Source organism: Natrix helvetica (assembly GCF_964273705.1).
Source record: "Natrix helvetica genome assembly, chromosome: 6".
Lineage (NCBI taxonomy): Eukaryota > Metazoa > Chordata > Lepidosauria > Squamata > Natricidae > Natrix > Natrix helvetica.
The window spans coordinates 73,696,439-73,717,212 of record NC_138553.1 but is presented as its reverse complement, the minus strand read 5'-3'; the positions used below and the strand labels follow the sequence as shown (position 1 = coordinate 73,717,212).

General features: G+C 43.2%; 1 protein-coding gene across 1 annotated transcript in view; it reads left to right on the top strand.

Annotated features, from left to right (window-relative positions):
- The window catches only part of EFCAB6 (EF-hand calcium binding domain 6), a 115,972-nt gene that overhangs the window by 80,480 nt on the left and 14,718 nt on the right, over nt 1-20,774 (top strand). The window contains exons 23-26 of the mRNA XM_081957502.1: nt 2,160-2,315; nt 5,639-5,837; nt 10,023-10,211; nt 19,901-20,104. Coding sequence (XP_081813628.1) covers nt 2,160-2,315; nt 5,639-5,837; nt 10,023-10,211; nt 19,901-20,104 — 748 coding nt within the window. The remainder of the gene's footprint in view (nt 1-2,159; nt 2,316-5,638; nt 5,838-10,022; nt 10,212-19,900; nt 20,105-20,774) is intronic.

Genomic DNA, 20,774 nt, shown 5'->3' with positions numbered 1-20,774 from the left:
CCATCTGAATTCACCTTTTTAAAAGCTATTTTTCGCCTTCCCCAGGCTCCAGAGGCTTTATAGGAGCCTGGTGAGGGTGAAAAGAGCCTCCCCCGCCCCCCCGAAGGCTTCAGGGAAGCCTCCGGACGGTCCCTGAAGCCTCCGGAGGGCCTCGGGGGGGGTCAGGGGAGGCTCTTTTCGCCCTCCCCAGGCTCCTATAAAGCCCCTGGAGCCTAGGGAGGGTGAAAAAAGCATGTAAAAATGGGGGGGGCGCGTTGTGCACGCATGCGCACTGGGGGACCGCACGTTGCATTATGGGTGCGGCACGCCAGCACTCGACCCCCCTGCGCTCCCCCCTCCTTGTGGCACGCGAGCCAAAAAAGGTTCGCCATCAGTGTACTAGAAGCTTGTTTTCAGGCAATGAAGCCAGCATTTTAACTGCTTAGGCAGGTCTCAGGCATCCAAAAGGATACAGAGTTTTGCTGCGGATGTCATATTGCAGATTTATATGGTATTTTATAATTTATAAAATTATATATACCGTATTTTTCAGAGTATAAGACACACCTTTTTTCCCTCAAAAAAGAGGCTGAAAATCTGGGTGCATCTTATACACTAAATACAGCATTTTTTGCCTCCTGAAACCCCGCCCCCTTTGAAAAATGGCTGTGCAGAGCCTGTAGGAGGCTTTCAGAGAGTTCCTGGGGGCTGGGGAAGGCAGAAATGAGTGAAAAATGGGCTGTTTTTTGCTCAATTTTGCCCCCGCCCCCAAGAGTACCCTATAAGCCTCCTAAAGTCTATGCATGCAATTGTTTTGACAAAAAATGGGCCCGTTTTTGCGAAAAAGGGTCATTTTTTGCTCATTTTTGGGGGGCCACCCCCAGGAGCACGCTCCCTAAAGGCTATTCGTGCCTTTTGAGGGGGAAAATGAGCCCATTTTGCAAAAAACAGGCCGTTTTTAGGAGGTTTACAGAGTGCAAAAAAAATTTTTTTTGAAAAAAATTGCCTCTTTAAAACCTTGGTGCGTCTTATACTCTGAAAAATACAGTAATTTATTTATATATTTATAACGAGCATATTTCCGGCCTTCTGGAACTTCTGGGAGACCCATTTCCCCCGTCCCCGAGCTTCCGCGCAGGCCCTGCACTTAGCTTGCATCCAAAACGGACCACGTGGAGAATCCTGGGATGGATGGGGCAGGGTGGGAACGGCCAGCCAGGGGTGGGATTTGGAGGTTCTCTGAACCGGCCATAACATTAGCTGGGCGAACCAGTCCACCCCTGTTGATGCCCATGTGATAGCTGTGAAAGCTAAGGCTTATACGCACCTATTCCCATTAGATGCCCCAGTCTTCAGTTTGGCAAGCTTTCTAACGATCCTTTTGTGCGATGCATATAGACCGCGAGAAAGAAAAGCTGTTTTTCTGCACCTCTGGCGCTTTGAATAGTCTTCTCTGCATTCACATAACAAACCTACCCAGCTTCTTCCTTCTAAATGCCTGTTTGTGCCAATACGGTTTGTTTTTTTCCCCATGAGGTTCTGGGAAATTGAGGGGAAGATCAGGAGACAAACTCTGGAGTAGATATGCTGGTAGAGTGTGCTTTCTTCCAAAAATCTCCTTCAGCTCTGGAAGATTCTAAGAAAGTCTTGCAGACTGACACAAAACCCCAAATGGGTAATATTTAGATAAGCATTTGGGGAACCACCACCTCAAGCAAGCTTAGTTTCCTGATGGCCAGTGGTGGGTTACAACTGGTACGCCCCAGTATGGGCATACGGGTGCCTGCTGGGAGCACCAGGTACCAGTACAATGCTCCGGAGGGCCCACTTGCCCGCCCGCTCTCCTTACCTGTTTTTGACCCAACTGGGCCATTTGCACATGCACACGGAGCGTACGGCGCCTGCGTGATGCCCCGCCAAGCGGATAGAGCGTCATGGGTAGAGGGTATGTATGCGCGGCTGTACGTGGTGGACGCCCGGCCCAGTTGCAGCATACCGGTTGCAATGGGATCCGGAACCCACCACTGCTGATGGCCGACCATGTCCCATTAACACAAGCTCAACCAGGCTTCCCAATTCACAAGGAATGCCCTGGCTGTATTGCATCTAAACTTTATAGCTGAGGAAATAGAGATTGTTTTTAATGAGAAAGTAGTAACTGAAACTTGGCTTGCTTTCAGAGAGAAGTATCATGAGTTCTCCCAAGACTTCCACAGGGCCTTCTTGCAACAGGATAAACACAAAGAAGGCTGCATTTCGGTGGATAACCTACGTAAGATACTGGAAGACTTTCAATGTAGCCTTGGCTATGAACAGTACAGTGAACTCCTGTACAGGTTGTTATATTTGACACAGCTTTAATGGAATTAGACTTATTTAGAAAACAACAGAACGTCTATACAATCAGCAGACTTAAGAATTTGGTCCAGGCTACACTCATGATATCTGTGTTTCACTGCAGAGAGCAGAGTTTCTATACCTTGCTAACTTGAAGATGTATGAATTTCAAGCCCCCAGATTTTCTCTTTTCCGGGAGTTAAAATCCATGCATCTTCAAATTGCCAGGTTGAGGAATCCTAGCTTAGAGAATTAGACCATCAGTCATCTGTTTTCCCTTGAACTCAGTTATTAATCTACCAGTTTATTGATATTTCATAAGAACAACTGGAATATATTATTTCACTAATCGATTACCATATGCCACAAATGTTTTGCAACTGTGCATACTATTTATAACCTTTGTCCTAGAGACGTAGCATCTGCACAATTTCAGCAAATCTCACTTTTATGGTGCTCAAATGCAAGGCCCTGCCACAAATTAAATATCTAGGAAATATCTAGAAATTACCTTTTAATCTAATTTTGTGATCGATTTCACACATACTGCACAAAAACTGTTCCAAGAACTAGCCCAAGTATTTGCAAAAGTTGCAGAGAGAATGCTTTTGCCTACTCTGGTTGGTCTGAGAAGAAATACTCTTTTTACTTCTCGTTTCCTGAGACCACGCGGTAATAATAACCTGTTCTTAAACTATTGTGGAAATACATGCATTTTGTATAGCAAAAGAACATGAAGCTTTTTGTGCGAGCCCAAGGACTCTGTGATAGCTAATTGAGGCAAAAAGCACAAAGGAGCTGTTAAAAGTAAAATACACTTACCTTTCTATGCTAAAGTAGGCTTAAAATGGCCTAAATTATTCAAGAATATGAGATTCAGGCAAATTTCACTCCCAAAGGAGTGAAATTCCAAAGAAGTATCTTTTATTCTGCTTTTAGAAAGATGACTGGAAAGAGAAGCCAAGCCTAAACAAAATCTTTTCACTTTACCTTAAATTGGGTGATTATGTTCCTTTGAATTAAGCTTGTAATAAGAATTTTTGCTGCCTGCTCTTATTCCTCAAAGACTTTTTGATGATAAATACTTCCATTCATTGTAATTTTTTTTTTGTAAACTAGTCCTTTCTAGACCGAAAAGAGCCTTTTCTCTCCACCACCCTGCCTTAAATAATAGAGCAGATTAGCATATGCATTTTGGTTTTATTACTCAAATGTTAATACCGACTTGGCAATTTATTCCTCCCACTGAAGTGTGTTGATTATTTCCTTTCCTACTGTTTCTCTGGTGTTTGAGCCAGCTTGACACAGGCCTATGGTAAGCATTGCAGCTGCAAGAGGCAAACACAATGCTCTCTAAAGGGCTGTGGGGCACAGAACTGCTGATATTGGGGGCTCTGCATTCTGCTGCTTTTATCTTTTCTTTTTGGCATTTCTGGCACCTCTTCATTAAAATGGTTTCCCCACCCATCTAATATGCCATTCTGTCAGCGATCATTTCTTTTTGTTGTTGAAAGAATGCTCTGCAACTATCCTTCAGGGAAAACCAAACAAACAAAAATATGTTGCGGGATTGCTTATCGGTGCCGTCAGGGGTGGGCTTCAAAAAATTTAGCAAGGGGTTCTCTGCCCAGGTGCTGGTTGGGCGTGGCCATGGTGGCCGTGGCCTAGTCAGCCTCATGCACCATGGGGGGGGGGGATTTTTGCCCTTCCCGGGCTCCAGAGGCTTTCCTTGAGCCTCCAGGAGGACGAAAACGGAGACTCTGGAGGCCCTCTGGAGGCTGGAAACAGGCCCGGCCTTCCAAAACATCTGGTAGGCCATTTTTCGCCCTCCTTCAGCCTCCATGCACACTCTGCACTTTCCTGCATCCAAAATAGGCCGCGTGGGGACTCCTCGGAGGGGAGGGCTGTGCGAGGCCAGCCAGGAGTGGGATTTGGGGGTTTCTGCGAACTCCCAGCAGCCCACCTCTGGGTGCAATCAACAGAGCCTAAGGGAAGAAGTGACATCAGTCTTGAGTGATGATACCCTTAAATCAAGTCTGCTTCCAGGAGAGTACATCATTTGGAGGTTATTTTGTCACCTCTAGCCTAAAGTTCTGGGATTCCCCACAGATGTTGTCCCATCTGTGTATTAACTAAGTCCAATCTTCCTGTTGCCACCAATTCACAAAAAGCCTGTTTCAGGGTCATGTATCTTAGATGGATTTCCTATCTATTATGGTGGCTTGCACTTCTTGGATTTCGCACTTCAAGAATGGGGTGTCTTGCCCAACCGGTTGAGTTTCTCCCAGTCAGCATTCATGCCAAATGGGGGGGATGGACGGACTAAAATTCATCGTTTCTTGGTTTCTAACCCAGCATCTTAGCCCCTAGACCAGTTTTTCTCAATCTCAGCCACAAAGATGTGCAGACATCAACTCCCAGAATTCCTCAGCCAGCATGGGGGATTCTGGGAATTGAAAGCAGCACATCTTAAAGTGGCTGAAGCATTGCCATACACCACACTGTCTCTCAGTTTAATGAGCAGCGTATCTTTGGATCCAGCCATTAGTCACTGAGATACTATAGATACTTAAGTTTAGATTCAGTTCTTTTCGTTGTCCCTAGGATTTTGTCAGGTAATTAGGATTTAATAGCTGCCAGCTGATGTAAGGTTGTAAACTGTAAACTGGAAGCTGATGCAATGACTGTAAACTGATGCAATCTGGTGTCTATATATATAGGTGGCCATTAGAGGGCATCCCTCTCTCTTGTCGTGTATCTCATTTTCTCTCCTTGAGTCGGAGCTGAGTGATAAGGAATTTATCTCCAGGTGCATGTCTGTATATATAAACCACTATTAACTGTATAAAAGCTCTGTGTGCTATGTGCTCTGTATTGATCCTGGGTTTATCTCATAATAATAATAGTCATGCTGGCAAAACTCTTGACAGGTTATGGTTCCAGTCCAGAGAGAGGTTCAGAGTGACTAGAGGGCTTAGAGAGAGGAGTTAACCCAGTGTCAGTTTGCACCAGAGTAAGTGGTGATTTTTATCCAGCATCCAATTCCAGGAGATATGCAAGACAGAAATTCAAAAGCTAAACAATCAGATTAATTGTATGCAAATAGATAATTGCTTATTTCCTAGTATTGTAGCTGAGCGCTAAGAAAAACAAAAACAAAGCGCAGCCTTCAGCTGGCAGGCAAGAGATAAACATGACTGCCAGTGCTAGCTAGCCATGTTGCAGCCCTCAAACTGTATCAAAACTGCTGCTGCATTATTAACGATTAGTGTGGAAATAATACTTAGGAAATAAATCTTCAGTCTTATTTTTCCCTCTTCAGTTTAGGAATTAATATACAGGAGAACAAGCTCTCGTATTTTGATTTTCTAAGAGTCATTGATGACCGCGCAGCATTCAGATACAAGAAAAAACACACCGTGCCCCCCATACCACCAGTCAGCTTTGTGCAACTCAGCATAGATGAAGCTATGGCTAAAATAAAACAGATGGTTACGGATTCTTCTGATTTGCTGTACAAGGTGAGTATTGTGCAATTGCTTCAATGCTCACCATCCATGGCCACATGGAGAAAGAGAGAATCCGGTGATCCAACTTGTGTTTCAAGGAGATGCCAAGCACATAGAAAATTGGGCCGGGGCAATGCATAAAAAGATTCCAGAAATGGTGCCAAGAAGGTGTGCAACGTTTCTGGTTCCTGTTGTGTCTAAGGAAGTATGTCTATTTCTCTCCCTATCGCAGGATGGTACTGTTGTGGTCCGCTGGTGGCCAGTGGAGCTGGCAGCAAAGTTGGACAGTGAGGAGGTTGGGGAGGAACATGGGCCAGTCCTGGAGTCTGGGGAAGGCTTGAGACGAGGGCTCTGCATCGGAGGCAGAGAGGGGGCCAGGGCCATCTGGAAGTTATGTGCTGCGTCCGGAGCTTCCAAAAGCTCTGGAGCGAGGCAGCGAAACAGGCTCTCCCTGTTCCCAGTGCGCGTATGCGCAGAGCTGCCAGAAGGCAAGAACAGTTAAGACAAGGAACGACTCAGGAGTAAGGCTTGGAGGTGTGGCCCCTCCCATAGGACATAAAGGAGGAGCAAAGGCACGTGAGCATTTGCAGGAAGCAACTTTGTTCGTTCTGGTCGGTTTAAATTCTGAAGCTCAGTTTTGACTCTGCTCCGTGTGGCCAATTAAGTCTTTAGCAGCGTTTCAAGGAAGATAAAAGTGGGTGCTTATCAGCCTTATCCCAAAGGATGTTGGCAGCCTACTGTAGGGCTCTTTTACAATTATTTGGGACTCATTATGGGGCTGTGAAGATAATTCACAGCCTTTGACATAAAAAGAGGGTTTTTTGGGACTAAGCGGGTGCTTTTTACTGTATCAGGAAGCCTAGGTCGGAACATGTACCTTCTCAGACATGAAACTCCCCACTGAATCCTGGACAAAAGGGATATTCATATCTGCTTTCCTTGGGGAAGGCCACCCAGGGAGACAAGACCATACTATGAAAACTCACGTTACTTCCAAACAGTTGTTAGAGTAATAACTTCAGCTCAAGGCCTAAATTTGTGGTGCTTCTGATCGTCTGATCCTGTTGAGCCATTTCATTGCCAAGCTTCCCAGTTCATGAAAATAGATTGGGGGCGGGGAAGAGAACTAGTTTCTAATTCAGATTGTATCATGTTGAACCCAAAATTAAAACGGGGTGACTCAGAGCCATTTCTCTTAGTCCGGTGAAGGGATGCTGTGTGTTTTGCATTTGGTCATTAGTCAAGAAATGGATAGAACCTGTCTGGAAAATCTGGAATATTTTCTTCCCTTTGTTACAAGATATCATAGAATCTGAAAACCATAAGACAAAGCATGCATTGAGGCCCCATTAGAAGGCAGAAGCATAGTACCGTATTTTTCGGCGTATAAGACGCACTGGAGTATAAGACGCACCAAGGTTTTGAAGAGGCAAATTAAAAAAAAAGTTTTTGCACTCTGCAAACCTCCCCAAAACAGCCCGTTTTTCATGAAAATGGGGCCATTTCCTCCCCCAAAAGGCATGAATAGTGTTTAGGGGGCTTGCAGAGTGCTCCGGGGGAGGAGTGAGGCCCCCCCAAATGAGCAAAAAACAGCCCATTTTTTGCAAAAACGGGCTCATTTTTTGTCAAAGAAATTGCATGCATAGCCTTTAGGAGGCTTATAGAATACTCCTGGGGGCTGGGGGGGGGGGGAAATTGAGCAAACAATGGCCTATTTTTCACTCATCTTTGCCCTCCCCAGCCCCCAGGAGCTCTCTGGAAGCCCCCTACAGGCTCTGCACAGCCATTTGGGTGAAGGAGGCGGGGTTTCAGGAGGCAAAAAATGCTGTATTCAGTGTATAAGACGCGCCCAGATTTTCATCCTCTTTTTTGAGGGAAAAGGGTGCGTCTTATACTCCAAAAATATGGTATATCAAACATAGTATATCAGCTACTTTATTAACATTGGCAATAGCCCTTAGACATATATCATTTCACGGTGCTTTACTGCCCTCTGTAAGCGGTTTACAGAGTCAGCATATTGCCCCCAGCAGTTTTACAGTTTTTCCCCATCCTCTACTTAGGTCACTGGCATAGGAAGGCCTTGTCTGCCTGGATGGTCTACAATCAACTCCCACAACGATATCCCTTTTGTTCTTGTTTATTGACATGCAGGATTGTTTATTTTTAAGCAACAGAACAATTCAGTAATTTGTTTAACACTGTAATATTTGTCTAAGTCCCCACGGTGTATATGTTGTATGCATAGGGCTATTAGGGCTGTGCAGGTTTTCAAAGGGGAGCTTGCTTCAACCAAGATTCATTTAGAGGCCTTCAAATAGGGTATGGGGTTGTGTGGCATTCTCCTCCAGGCAAAAGTCTTCTTCAATGAGTTCCTCACAAGGAGGTTGAAAAGTGGAAGCTGAAGTAGTGCTAGCTAGGCAAACCAGGCAGTTTCAGCAAATGCTCTGTTGCCCCCCTGTCTCATGCCAAAGACCTTCCAGACTTGAGCACTTCAGCACATAGGAATCCTGCAACATGTGCCAGCTCTGTGTGGCCCGAAACAGGTCAAAAATTTTTACTACCAGTTCTGTGGGTGTGGCTTGGTGGGCATGGCAGGCTTGGTGGGTGTGGCAGGGGAAGGATACTGTAAAATCTCCATTCTCCCCCCACTCCAGGGGAAGGTTACTGCAAAATCCCCATTTCCTCCCGATCAGCTTGGACTCTAGATTGGGGCAGGGCCAGCCAGAGGTGGTATTAACCAGTTCTCTGTACTACTCAAAATTTCTGCTACTGTTCTCCAGAACTGGTCAGGACCTGCTGAATGACACCTCTGGCCTGAAAACACTTCAGCCATTGCTGGGAGAGAAGGCTGAGGGAAGCTCCTGTAGCTTTGACGTGCCACACGCCATCGAGCAAATCATCTTGCTATTCCATCAGCACCCACAGGGCTGCATGTTAGAGTGGGCCCAAGCCACCCATTCTGGTGAGAGAGAAGCTCTCTGAGGATGGGCTCCAACACAAGTCCGAAAGCTCGGAAGACTAAACCTCTGGTCCTGGTGACCGACTCAGATTGGATCCTGCTACCTTAGTCTGGGACTCATATACTTGCCTTTATCCATGGACACAAGTTTCGTTGTACAGACCTATCCACCTGCTTGGAGGCTAGTGCTCACAGACTGTTTGCTGAGTTATTTAGTTATTTAGTTATTTAGTTATTTAGCTATTTAGCTATTTAGCTATTTAGTTATTTAGCTATTTAGCTATTTAGCTAATTAGCTATTTAGCTATTTAGCTATTTAGCTATTTAGCTATTTAGTTATTTAGTTAGATGATGATAGATAGATAGATAGATAGATGAGAGAGAGAGAGAGAGAGAGAGAGAGAGAGAGAGAGAGAGAGAGAGAGAGAGAGAGAGATGATAGTTTGTCAAACATGTAGGGGGAGAAGGTATAAGTATAAACATGGCCATGAACACAAGAAATGAGCGCAAATAAATGGGGACAGTAGGACAGGGACTGTAGGCACGCTGGTGCGCTTATGCACGCCCCCTTACAGACCTCTTAGAAAAAGGGCGAGGTCTACGTTAGACAGTTTAAGGTTAACGTTATGGGGGTTTGAGGATGTAACAACAGAGTTGGGTAGAGCATTCCAGGCATTGACCACTCTGTTGCTGAAGTTGTATTTTCTGCAATTGAGTTTGGAGCGGTTTACCTTGGTTTTTTTTATCTGTTGTTTGCCTGTGTATTATTGTGGTTGAAGCTGAAGTAGTCATTGACAGGTAGTTAATGTTAATCTAAATCAACGTGATGTCCAAATTAAATGAGTGGATGTTTAATTCACACATGTTTAGAAATGCGTGCAGGAAAGTTCCCCCAGCTGTTCTGCTGTTCGAAGCTCTCTCCATCTTTCAATGCCCAGTGCTCTCCGGCTGAGTGGGTTGCTATAGGCAACTGTTGTAAACAGTCACCCCCCCCCTCCCACCAGGCGAAATAATCCTGCAGGGAGAAGAGGCTGTTAAAGTCAGCTCATAAAGCGCTGGGATGTGAATTCACAGGGTTGTTTGCACGATTTGGTATGTTGCATATTTGTTGAAGGAAAGAACAGGTTGTGTACTCCCTCTTATTCGTAACATTCTGCATGAGCTTTTCCGCTAGAGGAATAAAATTGTCCCAAACCAGCTTCTTTTTAGCTACTTCGCTCGTTTCTTCCCCACAGGCCTTCTCTGCTTTTGATAAGGACCATACTGGGACAATTTCAAGCTTTGAGTTCCGGCAGGTGCTGCACCATTTCTGCTTCACGCTTTCAGAGAAGCAGTTTAGCCACCTTCTGAAACTGCAGCGACTTCGTGGCGAACACGCCATTGACTGGAAACATTTCCTGCAAAAATTCAACTTCCTCTCGGAGGTAAGCATGTCAGTCACTTCTACTCTACGTGGGAGGGAAGAGCAGTTGGAAGCAACTGGGGAGGAAACAGCTTTATTTTGCAATAGGGTTGCCTGTTCATTTGAGAAATCAACAATGTTGGACAGTTTCCAAATGGCTTGAACTCACAAGGCCAGATCAAGAAGCAAAACTGACCCTTGCAAAAGCATTATTCCCCATTTATTCCCTATTGAATCTTCTCTGTTCAGCTTTTCCAATCCAAAGCACAAGGGGGTGGGGGATGGGGGGTGGGGGGTGGGGGTTGTCCTTAAATTTTATCAAGTATTCCTGGGTTTAAATAAATGGGATGCAATTTGTCTGGATGGGAGGGGACTGATCCAGGTTATATTATTTGTGTGTTTGATTATGTTCAGGGGAAATCCTCCTATTAATACATGTGGAGACCTATTCTTCCCCTGGACTGTCTGGAGGACAAGTAGAAATTTATTCCCATCAAAGGGAAACTGGTCTCTGGACTTCTTCCCCATTCCAATCCCTTTAAAACAGGGATAATTGTTACCTATTTCATTCACTTGAGTGATTTCCTGCATATTGAAAGACTGTACAACTTCTCACCCCCACCAAAGGCCACTCTACTTCTAAGCCTAGAAAACCTGAACATACTTACTATATGTAGTAGTGTTTATTATATTTAATAGTAGCATATACTACTAAAACTCTTGCGATTGTTTGATCATTTGTAACCTTCAATTGGGCGAAGTTGTATCAGAGAGGGCAGCCATGTTTGAATCAACGTACCTCAGATGGGCTAACTTACATCTCAAATCAGGGAACCTCGACTCCTGTGGGATGGAAATTTGGCAATGTTATTTGATCAGTGATGCCATGCCTCTGCGCTGCCAGAGTCAGCCGTGCCCATGTGACATTTCCAACATTCTCTCCCAGGAAAAGCCAGCAGGATGTTGCTGCCACTGATTTTTGCCCACCTATGGTCATTCTGAGGGACGTGGTGGCTCGGTGGCTAAGATGCTGAGCTTGTCGATCAGAAAGGCCAACGGTTCGATTCCCTAGCGCCGCATAATGGAGTGAGCTCCCATTACTTGTCCCAGCTTCTGCCAACCTAGCAGTTCGAAAGCATGCAAAAATGCAAGTAAACAAATAGGAACCACCTTTGGTGGGAAAGTAACAGCGTTCCGTGCGCCTTCAGCGTTTAGTCATGCCGGCCACATGACCACGGAGACGTCTTCGAACAGCGCTGGCTCTTTGGCTTTGAAACGGAGATAAGCACCACCCCCTAGAGTCTGGAACGACTAGTATGCATGTGCAGGGAAACTTTTACCTTATGGTCATTCTATTTCTCTATTTAGGTAGGCAAATATCTTTGAAACAACAACCCAACAGTTCTCAAGTTTCCATTAATGGAGTGTTTTTTTAAAAAAAAATTATAATTTTTAGCTCTATTTCTTTCCTAATTACATGAGAAATTAACCCTACACAGGCTAGCACTCAGACATCCTTTCAGAATTCTTCATCTAAGGGAAGAGTAAGTTTCCCACCACTTCTGAATTACACCACGAACCTCAAGAAACTTTCTGTACATTAAAGCAAAACCAATAAACCAATAAAAACTCTTTGCTTCCTATACTTGTAGAAATCAGCTGTTCTTTAATCTGACAAATATGCTACCTGAGGCTACTACAGTATAGCTTATTTTGGCTGATCCTAAAAAACTATCAAGGACTGGAGGGGGAAGTCAAGGAAACATCCCAGAATAACATAAGGGCAAGTTCTTTATTCCCCTGTTTTCCCGAAAATACGACCTCCCTGGATAATAAGCTCAATCAGGCTTTTGAGCGCATGCGCTAAAATAAGCCCCTCCCTGAAAATATTGCAACACAGCAGCAGCCCTGGGGTGACCACGCTCACTGCCTCTTGCACCTCAAAAATATTAAGACTTCCCCGAAAATAAGGCTGAGTGCTTATTTTGGGCTTTTGAGTGCATGCGCTAAAATAATCCCTCTCCCCAAAATAAGCCGTCCTCGAAAATATTGCAACACAGCAGCAGCCCTGAGGTGACCATGCTCACTGCCTCCTGCACCTCAAAAATAAGACCTCCCCGAAAATATGGCCGAGTGCTTACTTCAAGCTTTTGAGCGTATGTGCTAAAATAAGCCCTCCCACGAAAATAAGCCCTCCCCAAAAATATTGCAACACACTTTCTGCTTCTTGCACCTCAAAAATAATAAGACTTTCCTGAAAATAAGGCCGAGTGCTTATTTCAGGGGGTGGGGGTGGGTGGAAAGAAAATAAGACCCTGTCTTGTTTTTGGGAAAACACGGTATTGCTACATGGGGATATCCAGATGGTTACAAGGAGCCTTGAGTGATTTTTTTTAGGTTTTTAAAAAAAGTTATTTATACTTTTTTCTTTAACATCCATAGGTAGTTGGTGAACAGTGTATTGTCCTTGAGTGAATTTTTAATGAAGCTCCCTAAACATTTGGAACATGATAAAGTAATTTCATGTAATTCATGACAAAGGTTATAATGATTAAGCCTTACGGCCAAGGTTCATATGTCAGAACAAAACTGACTAGATCAAGTAGATTTCATCCAGACTAGAGATTCTACTTCCTTCCACTACTGACCATTTTGCCGGAAGCTGATATTGCTGAAAGTCATAAGATCTGGAAAGAATTCTGTTCAGGAAGGTATAAAGCAGTCTTCCTGGGGTATATCAGAGGTGGTATTTAGCAGGTTCTGACCACTTCTGGAGAACCAGTAGCGAAAATTTTGAGTAGTTCGGAGAACTGGTAAATACTACCTCTGACTGGCTCCGCCCCCATCTATTCTCTGCCTCCCAAGTCCCAGCTGAGTGGGAGGGAATGGAGATTTTACAGTACCCTTCCCTTGGAGTGGGGAGGGAATGGAGATTTTACAGTATCCTTCCCCTGCCATGCCCACCAAGCCATGCCACGCCCACCAAGCCATGCCACACCCACCAAGCCATGCCACGCCCACCAAGCCATGCCATGCCCATAGAAACGGTAGTAAACAATTTTTGAATCCCACCACTATCCTAGTATACTGTATATAACTTTTTTCAGCTTAATGATCCAGAATTTAGCCAAATCCATACGGAATGTACTTATTTGTATTTTTTTTTATTTATTAACAAGGCTTATTGGCTGCTTCAGTCTACTGATTTTGAGCAGCAAAGAATTTCCCAAATACATAATTTGGGAGTAAAAACAAAGAAGTATACAATCAATTTTTTTAAAAAAAAAACATACATCACAGTGACACATATGAAACAGGGAATTACATTCAGCGCAATAAAAACAAGTTCGTCATCTCCAGGGTGATTCTTAAATAATATTTTAATGAAAAGTCTGTTGTCTAACAGAAGAGGAAAAGAATAGCCCTTTTTGGCTTTTAATACGATTATTCAGACATTTTTGCTGTTGATCTGATTTGGGAGAACTTGGTAGAATTGAGTTACGGGGAGGATGAAATAAATATTCTGATTCCATAGCCATTAACACGAATTAGCATAAATAACAAAAGCTGTTATTGAATAGGAGGGAGTGCTATCTTGTCAACAGAAAATATCTCCTTTTAGGGTGGGGGGGAAGCATCTTAGAGACAGAGCTATGCTAAAATGCCTTTCTGGCACGTTCACTTCCAACCTACAGAGCAACACATTTTAAAAAGAACATCTCAAAATTTAGTGACGCAATTCCACATGGAAAATATCCTGCTATCACCTTTGCTGCCTCATTGGAATGAATCTGCTTGATGACCTGCTCTTGTCACACTCCTGGTTGAGGACGATGAAAATACAGGCAGTCCTCGACTTGCAACAGTTCATTTAGTGACCCTTAGAAAAAAAAGTGACGTATGACCATTTTCCACACTTTATGACCCTTGCCGCATCGCCATGATCATATGACCAACATTTAAATGCTTGACAACTGAGTCACATTTATGACGTGTCCAGGATTCCCTTTTTGCAACCTTCTGACAAGCAAAGTTAAGGGGGAAGCCAGATTCACTTAGCAGCTTAATTTAATAAGTGCAGTAATTCACTTAACAGTTGTGGCAAGAAAGTTTGTAAAATGGGGCAAAACTCCCTTAACAACTTTCTCACTTAGCAATATAAATTTGGGGCTCAGTTGTGGTCGTAAGTCAAGGACTACCTTGGGACACAGCAACGGTCATAAATATGAACCACTTGCCCTCCCCATCACCCTCATGCCTTTTATTTTCTTTTTAAATGCTCAACATGATTTTTCATTAGCTTCCATTTTGTATGAGGCTCAATCGGAGGATGGCTTGCAAAAGCACAGAGAGTATTTTCTGTCTGCCTATAATATCTGTGCAAAGTGGTCAAATTAGATCGCGTATTAATTAGATTTTTAATGTCATGGTGCTTTGGAATTCATTTTGGTTTTAATGACTTCCAAAGTGTTTCTAGTATATTTGCACTTTTGACATGTATTTACTTTTAGAGCAAGGTGTGAAGTCACCAAAGGAAGCTAGACACAGGCGTCTCTTTAACACGACAGGGAACCATATAATGATTGGATATTAGCATGGCCAAGGCTCAAAAATCTCTTGGAAATAAGAGAACTATAAAATGAGGGTTCAATCTAGCTTGAACTAATTAAATAATTGGTTGGGAGCAGTGGTGGGATACAAATAATTTAACAACCGGTTTTCTGCCTTAATGATTTCTTCCAACCACCAGTTCACCAAACTTGCTCAGAAAGTTAAACTATTTCTCCTGAAGTGGTGCGAACTGGCTGAATCCCACCACTGGTTGAGAGGGAGGGTCTGGGATTTCTAGCCAGGAAAAGGCAGTGCAATTCCGTCACCAGCTGTTGGGTTGCTATAGAGTGTGGTTATTGCAAAGATGAAATGAAACATACTGTGCCTTGAGAAAAATTTAACCTGTACATTTTTCATAATTCCTAAAGTCGTCTACAATAAGCCATGCCTAGCAAACCACAGGCATTGATCCCACTGGTTTGGGATTATGGGTGTTGTCATCCAACAAACAACGAAAGGGAACTTTTTATTTTCTCCTACCACAGACCCAGGGGTGGGTTCCGGATCCCGTCGCAACCAGTACACCGCGCATGGGTCTGGGCGTCCCTGTCGAGCATGCACGCTGGCATGCGCATGCCACCGCCCTGCGACGCTGAATTTGAACCTTTCCACACAAGATAATAACTTGCAAAGAATTGGTTGAGAATTGATAATAACTTGCAAAGAATTTGGCTTCAAGAAGGCCGAACCAGCCAAAACTTTCTTCCTCAGCGGTGGGGCAGGCACTGGAAGAGGATAAGAATGGTGATGTTGCTATCACTTTTTTTTTAGCATTTTGAAGCATACGTTTCTAAATTTAAAAGAATAATCCATGGGGGGACATCCATTTATGCATAGGGACTGATTTTGCAAATACTGTATTCACTTCAGAAGAATGCGACCTTGAATTGAAAAGGAACATTCCCTGAAAAAAAAGATTAGGTAGAATCTAGTCTGAGTTTTTGGAGGTATATTTTTGGTGCATTCAATATAACAGTCCCATTTAAAGGGGAAAACGACAAACTTCCTTTTAAATAAATACAGAGAAAACACAATACTTCAAGAAATATATTTAACTCAATAACCTGGGTGACTGTCTAAGAACATGAGAGTGGCCCTGCTGGATCCAGGCAGAAACCTATTACAGATTAACAGAGTTGGAAGGGACCTTATAGGTCATCTAGTCCAACCCCCCCACCCGCTCAAGCAGGAGACCCTACACCATTTCTGACAAATGGCAGTCTAATCTCTTCTTCAAAACCACCAGTGATGAAGCTCCCACAACTTCCGAAGGCAACTTCTGTTCCATGGGTGGATTGTTCCCACTGTCAGAAAGTTCCTCCTTATTTCTAGGTTGAATCTCTCCTTGGTCAGTTTCCATCCATTATTCCTTGTCTGGCCTTCAGGTGCTTTGGAAAATAGCTTGACCCCTTCCTCTGTGTGGCAGCCCCTCAAATATTAGAAGACTGCTATCATGTCTCCCTGGTCCTTCTCTTCACTAGACTAGCCATGCCCAGTTCATGTAACCGTTCTTCATATGTTTTAGCCTCCACTCCCCTAATCATCCTGGTTGCTCTTCTATGCACTTTTTATAGAGTCTCAACATCTTTTTTATAGTATGGCGACCAAAACTGGATGCAGTACTCTAGGGGTGGTCTTATTAGGGCTTTATAGAGTGGTATTAGTACCTCACTTGATCTTGATTGTATCCCTCTGTTAATGCAATTTAGGATTGCATTGGCTTTTTTGGCTGCCGCTGCACACTGCTGGCTCATATTTAGCTGGTTGTCCACTAAGACTCCAAGATCCCTCTCACAGTTACTGCTATTAAGCCTGGTTTCACCCAGTCTATATGTATACTTTTAGTTTTTCTTCCCTAAGTGTAAGACTTTACTTTCCTCTACATTGAATTTCGTTTTGTTAGATAGGGCCCAGTGTTCAAGTCTGTCAAGATCCATCAGGATCTTGAGCCTATCTTCTAAGGTGTTAGCTATTCCTGCCAGTTTAGTACCGTATCATCAGCAATTTAATCCAGCATATTTTATTTTTGCAATACCAAATCAGGTGCGTTGCTGGGCTTGCATGCGAGAGATGGACACGTTCCCTGTCTCCAGGGACTTGTCCTCTTGCAACTGGGATTTTGACGCCAAGTGCCCCCAAATTGGAAATAACACTAGGTCTCAGTTCATTTCGTGACCATTCGAAGTTACAACGGAATAAATGACTTGTGACCATTTTTCACACTTATGGCTTATGGGGCATCTTCATGGTCATTTGATTTACCAGCTTGACAACTGGTTCATACTTATGATGGTTGCAGTGTCCCAGGGTCATTTTGCAACCTTCTGATTGGCAAAGTCAATGGGGAAGCCAGATTCACTTAACAGCCATGTTACTAATTTAACAACTGCAGTGAGTCACTTAACAACTACGACAAGAAAAGCCGTAAAATGGAGCAAAACTCACTTAACAAATTTCTCAGCCACATAAATTCTGGGCTCAATTCTTGTAAGTCGAGGACTACCAGTATTTTAAAGTATTAAAAATTAAAACGGATGGATTTGCTGCTGGTTCTGCATCTCGTCATTATTTGAAAGGGTTTTAATAATGTCTTATTTAAGGCTGGCAAATAGTTTTGTGGCAGACTCCTGTGAGGGTCTTAGAGGACTCCCAGAAACAGCAGGCAAGCGCATGTGCACACATTCCCACATGCACGAACAGTGGACAAGCATGCGCACGCATGCTCCGTGTGTGTGAAGAGCGGGCACGTGGGATGCCACTTGCACAAACGGAGCTCTCTCTGTGTGTGTATGTGTATGTGCTTGCCGGCCACTTGTGCCAAACGATCCTCCCCCCATCCGCCCTCCATTGGTCTGCAAAGCCAGGATGGTTGGAGAACTGTGTCCTAGGCAACTCTTGAAGAAATACTGCTCTAATCCAACCCAGTGCAGAAGCTCACCATTTCCACCTCCCCTACCTATGGCCATCCAGGATCCAGGTAAACATGTCCCCATGAAGGAGAGACTGTCATTTCTCAAAAGACTCTACTAATTGTTGGATAGTAGTTATGATTTAGACAGTAGGTACAGTGAAGGCATCAGACTAGAAACTGGGAGACCCTGAGTTCTAGTCCTGCCTTAGGCATAAAGCCATCTGGGTAATCTTGAGCCAGTGACTTTCTCTCGGCCCCTAGGAAGGGGGCCGTAGCAAGCTATTTCCGAAAAACCTTGCCAAGAAAACAACAGTCAGTCTCCGAGAACCAAACGCGATCAAAAGGAAGAAATGAAAAGTAGTGATTTATTGGTTGGATGGTTCTCCCAGCCCTTCCCCCCAACCCCCAAATACCCCTTCCATATTTTAGCCATATATCATGGCTTCATGGAGCCTAAACTGATGTTTACCAGCCAGCTCTTTTAAACCAGTTGACAGAATATTCACTTTCCAGAGTTCCAGAGCAGTTGAAAGAGGGAATGGTGTGGGGGATAAATCAGATCTGGTAGTCAAAAGGTAAGACTTATTTGAAATTAAAGATCTCAGGAGGCCAGATAAATGTGAATTACTGAAAAAAACAGACTTTCGGAGAGGTATCCTTACTATGAACGGGGATGTAATTTGAAAAATAATTGTAATACTCCTGATGTGTACACATACACAGGCCGCATAGGGAGTTTGACCAAGGCTGAGCTTTGCTCCATGGTTTGTCTAGACCCAAAAGGTATACTACATACCTGTGAGGTCAGCCATCTTGACATGAGTCCACTGAGCCATGGAATTGGTTTTATATTCACGTCATAGAAGACGTATACTACCTATATACCAATATAGCTTTGGGCAGTATATGGAATTAAAATGCCAATAAAATATAAAACTTTAAAACACATACATGACAAACATAAGATGCATAGATGGTGCAGTCAGGTAACTCAATTCATCCCTCAAATGCTGAGGCAAACAAAAACCTTTTCAATAAGTGCCTAAATTGTGGCACAGTTGATTTCCGGGAGGAAAAGGTATTCCAAAGAGTTGTGTATGACAACAAAAATTATCCTCTCCAGGATCATGTCAAAGGACTCCTTAAAGCAGTGTTCCTCAACCTCAGCATGGTCAGTTAAAGGTATGTTATAATAATACGACAACATTGTTGTTTCCATCCAATGAGGGACATGGTACATGTGGTTTCTGAACATTTTGTACCCAGATCTATACATTGAAAGTATCCAAGTTCCATCAGGGTAAAGCCTTTCTCTTTCCCAGGATTTAGTACAAATAAAACCAAGTACAGCATTAGATTGCAGGTCTCTAAAAAGCTACACACAACAGGCACCACATAAATTCCACACACAGAGTAGCCGAAAGCACACATACTGCTAGAGAGAAGTTCCTGGAGGATGGGCTCCAATGGAGTCCAGAAGCTCAGAAGACTAAACCTTTGGTCCCGTATAGAATGTAGATTCATTGGACTTCATATACTATATATGTATGAAGATTTTATTTAGTGCTCGAAATGGGCCACAGCAGTTGTATTCCTACCAAGCTTTCTTTTTTCTGTTTCCAAATTCAGCAGGTTTTCCTGCGTGTATGATTATGTAAGTGGGCGAGAACTGTGTAGTAAGCTCGTTTTATTGTTTTCACTGTCTTTCTCTGGGAATTTTCTAAACATTTGGTCAAATTCCTTCCTTTGTATTATTCCCTCCTTTAAATCTACTACATGGATAGGCGTTACCATGGATCCAAGTAGGTAAGTAACTAAGTTTATTATGGTCTTAGACCAGGATAAATCATGACTATTTCCCATTTTTTTTCCTGACCCAGCTTGGAGAAAGGCTGAGTGAAATTATCTTTGCAGAATTCAATTCCCCAGAATTTTCCTTATGCTCAAAAGTTGGATGTGTTTTAAGGCAAATAGTAACCTTGCTTCATAATTTAAATACAGGTGTGACCCTCTTATTCTTGACCTCTTGTCCTTTCCCCTGGCATTTCCTGATATACCGTCAACAAAATCATACGGTGCATAGAGTCCAAGTTGGCCTTGGTGACACTAATGGGGGCAGGATTCATGCATGATCTTTTAAGAGGCATTGGATCCCTTTGAAATTACTTTCTCTTATACATTCTAACCAGGCAGAAAGAGAGCAGACTCGATTTGCTTGCCGGGATCTATCCAATCAAGAGGTTTTGGCCCGCATACAGGAGGTAGTGAGTGCCCGCTTCCAAGCCATTGAACAGGAGTTTAAAAACGCAGATAGCACAAAAACAAATCTTGTGTCTAAAGAGGTCTTCAGAGATATCTGTAACCGACGGTTCTTGCTTCTAACTGATGAACAGGTGAGCAAAATGGGAATTTATTTCCTTAGGATTCGTTCTCTCTCTCCTGGACAGAAAAATACTCATCTAGGAAATATTGATATGGCCATGCCAAATTACTACTTGGTTTTACCTGCATAAATAATGCATCTTCTCCTCTTTCAGTGCCTAGGAGAATTGCTTTTATGCAACTCAATATAGAAGTGATGAGTGGAAATGTTACAACATAGGTGTATATTCTTTCATATTAAAAAAATGTTCTCTTACTTAAAAATGATAGCTGGTTTAACCCCTTGTGTGCAAAACGATTTGATTCTTATATATATATATATGTTGTAATTGTACTGATAAATAAATAAAGGGAGACTAGGATAGATCTATTTCGAGCTAATTAGCTCTCATCAGCTAGCCATACCCTTACTGGGATTAGAACCCGGGCTGTATATATCTTAGGCAGGAGTCTTAACCACTAAGCCACAGGTTCTCTTCCTTTATCAGTTATGTATATGTATATGTATATGTATATGTATATGTATATGTATATGTATATGTATATGTATATGTATATGTATATGTATATATATGTATGTATTTGTGTTACAACCCCTGGTATGCCTAAGGGTATCCCAGTAAGGGTATGGCTAGCTGATGAGAGCTAATTAGCTCGAAATAGATCTATACTAGTCTCCCT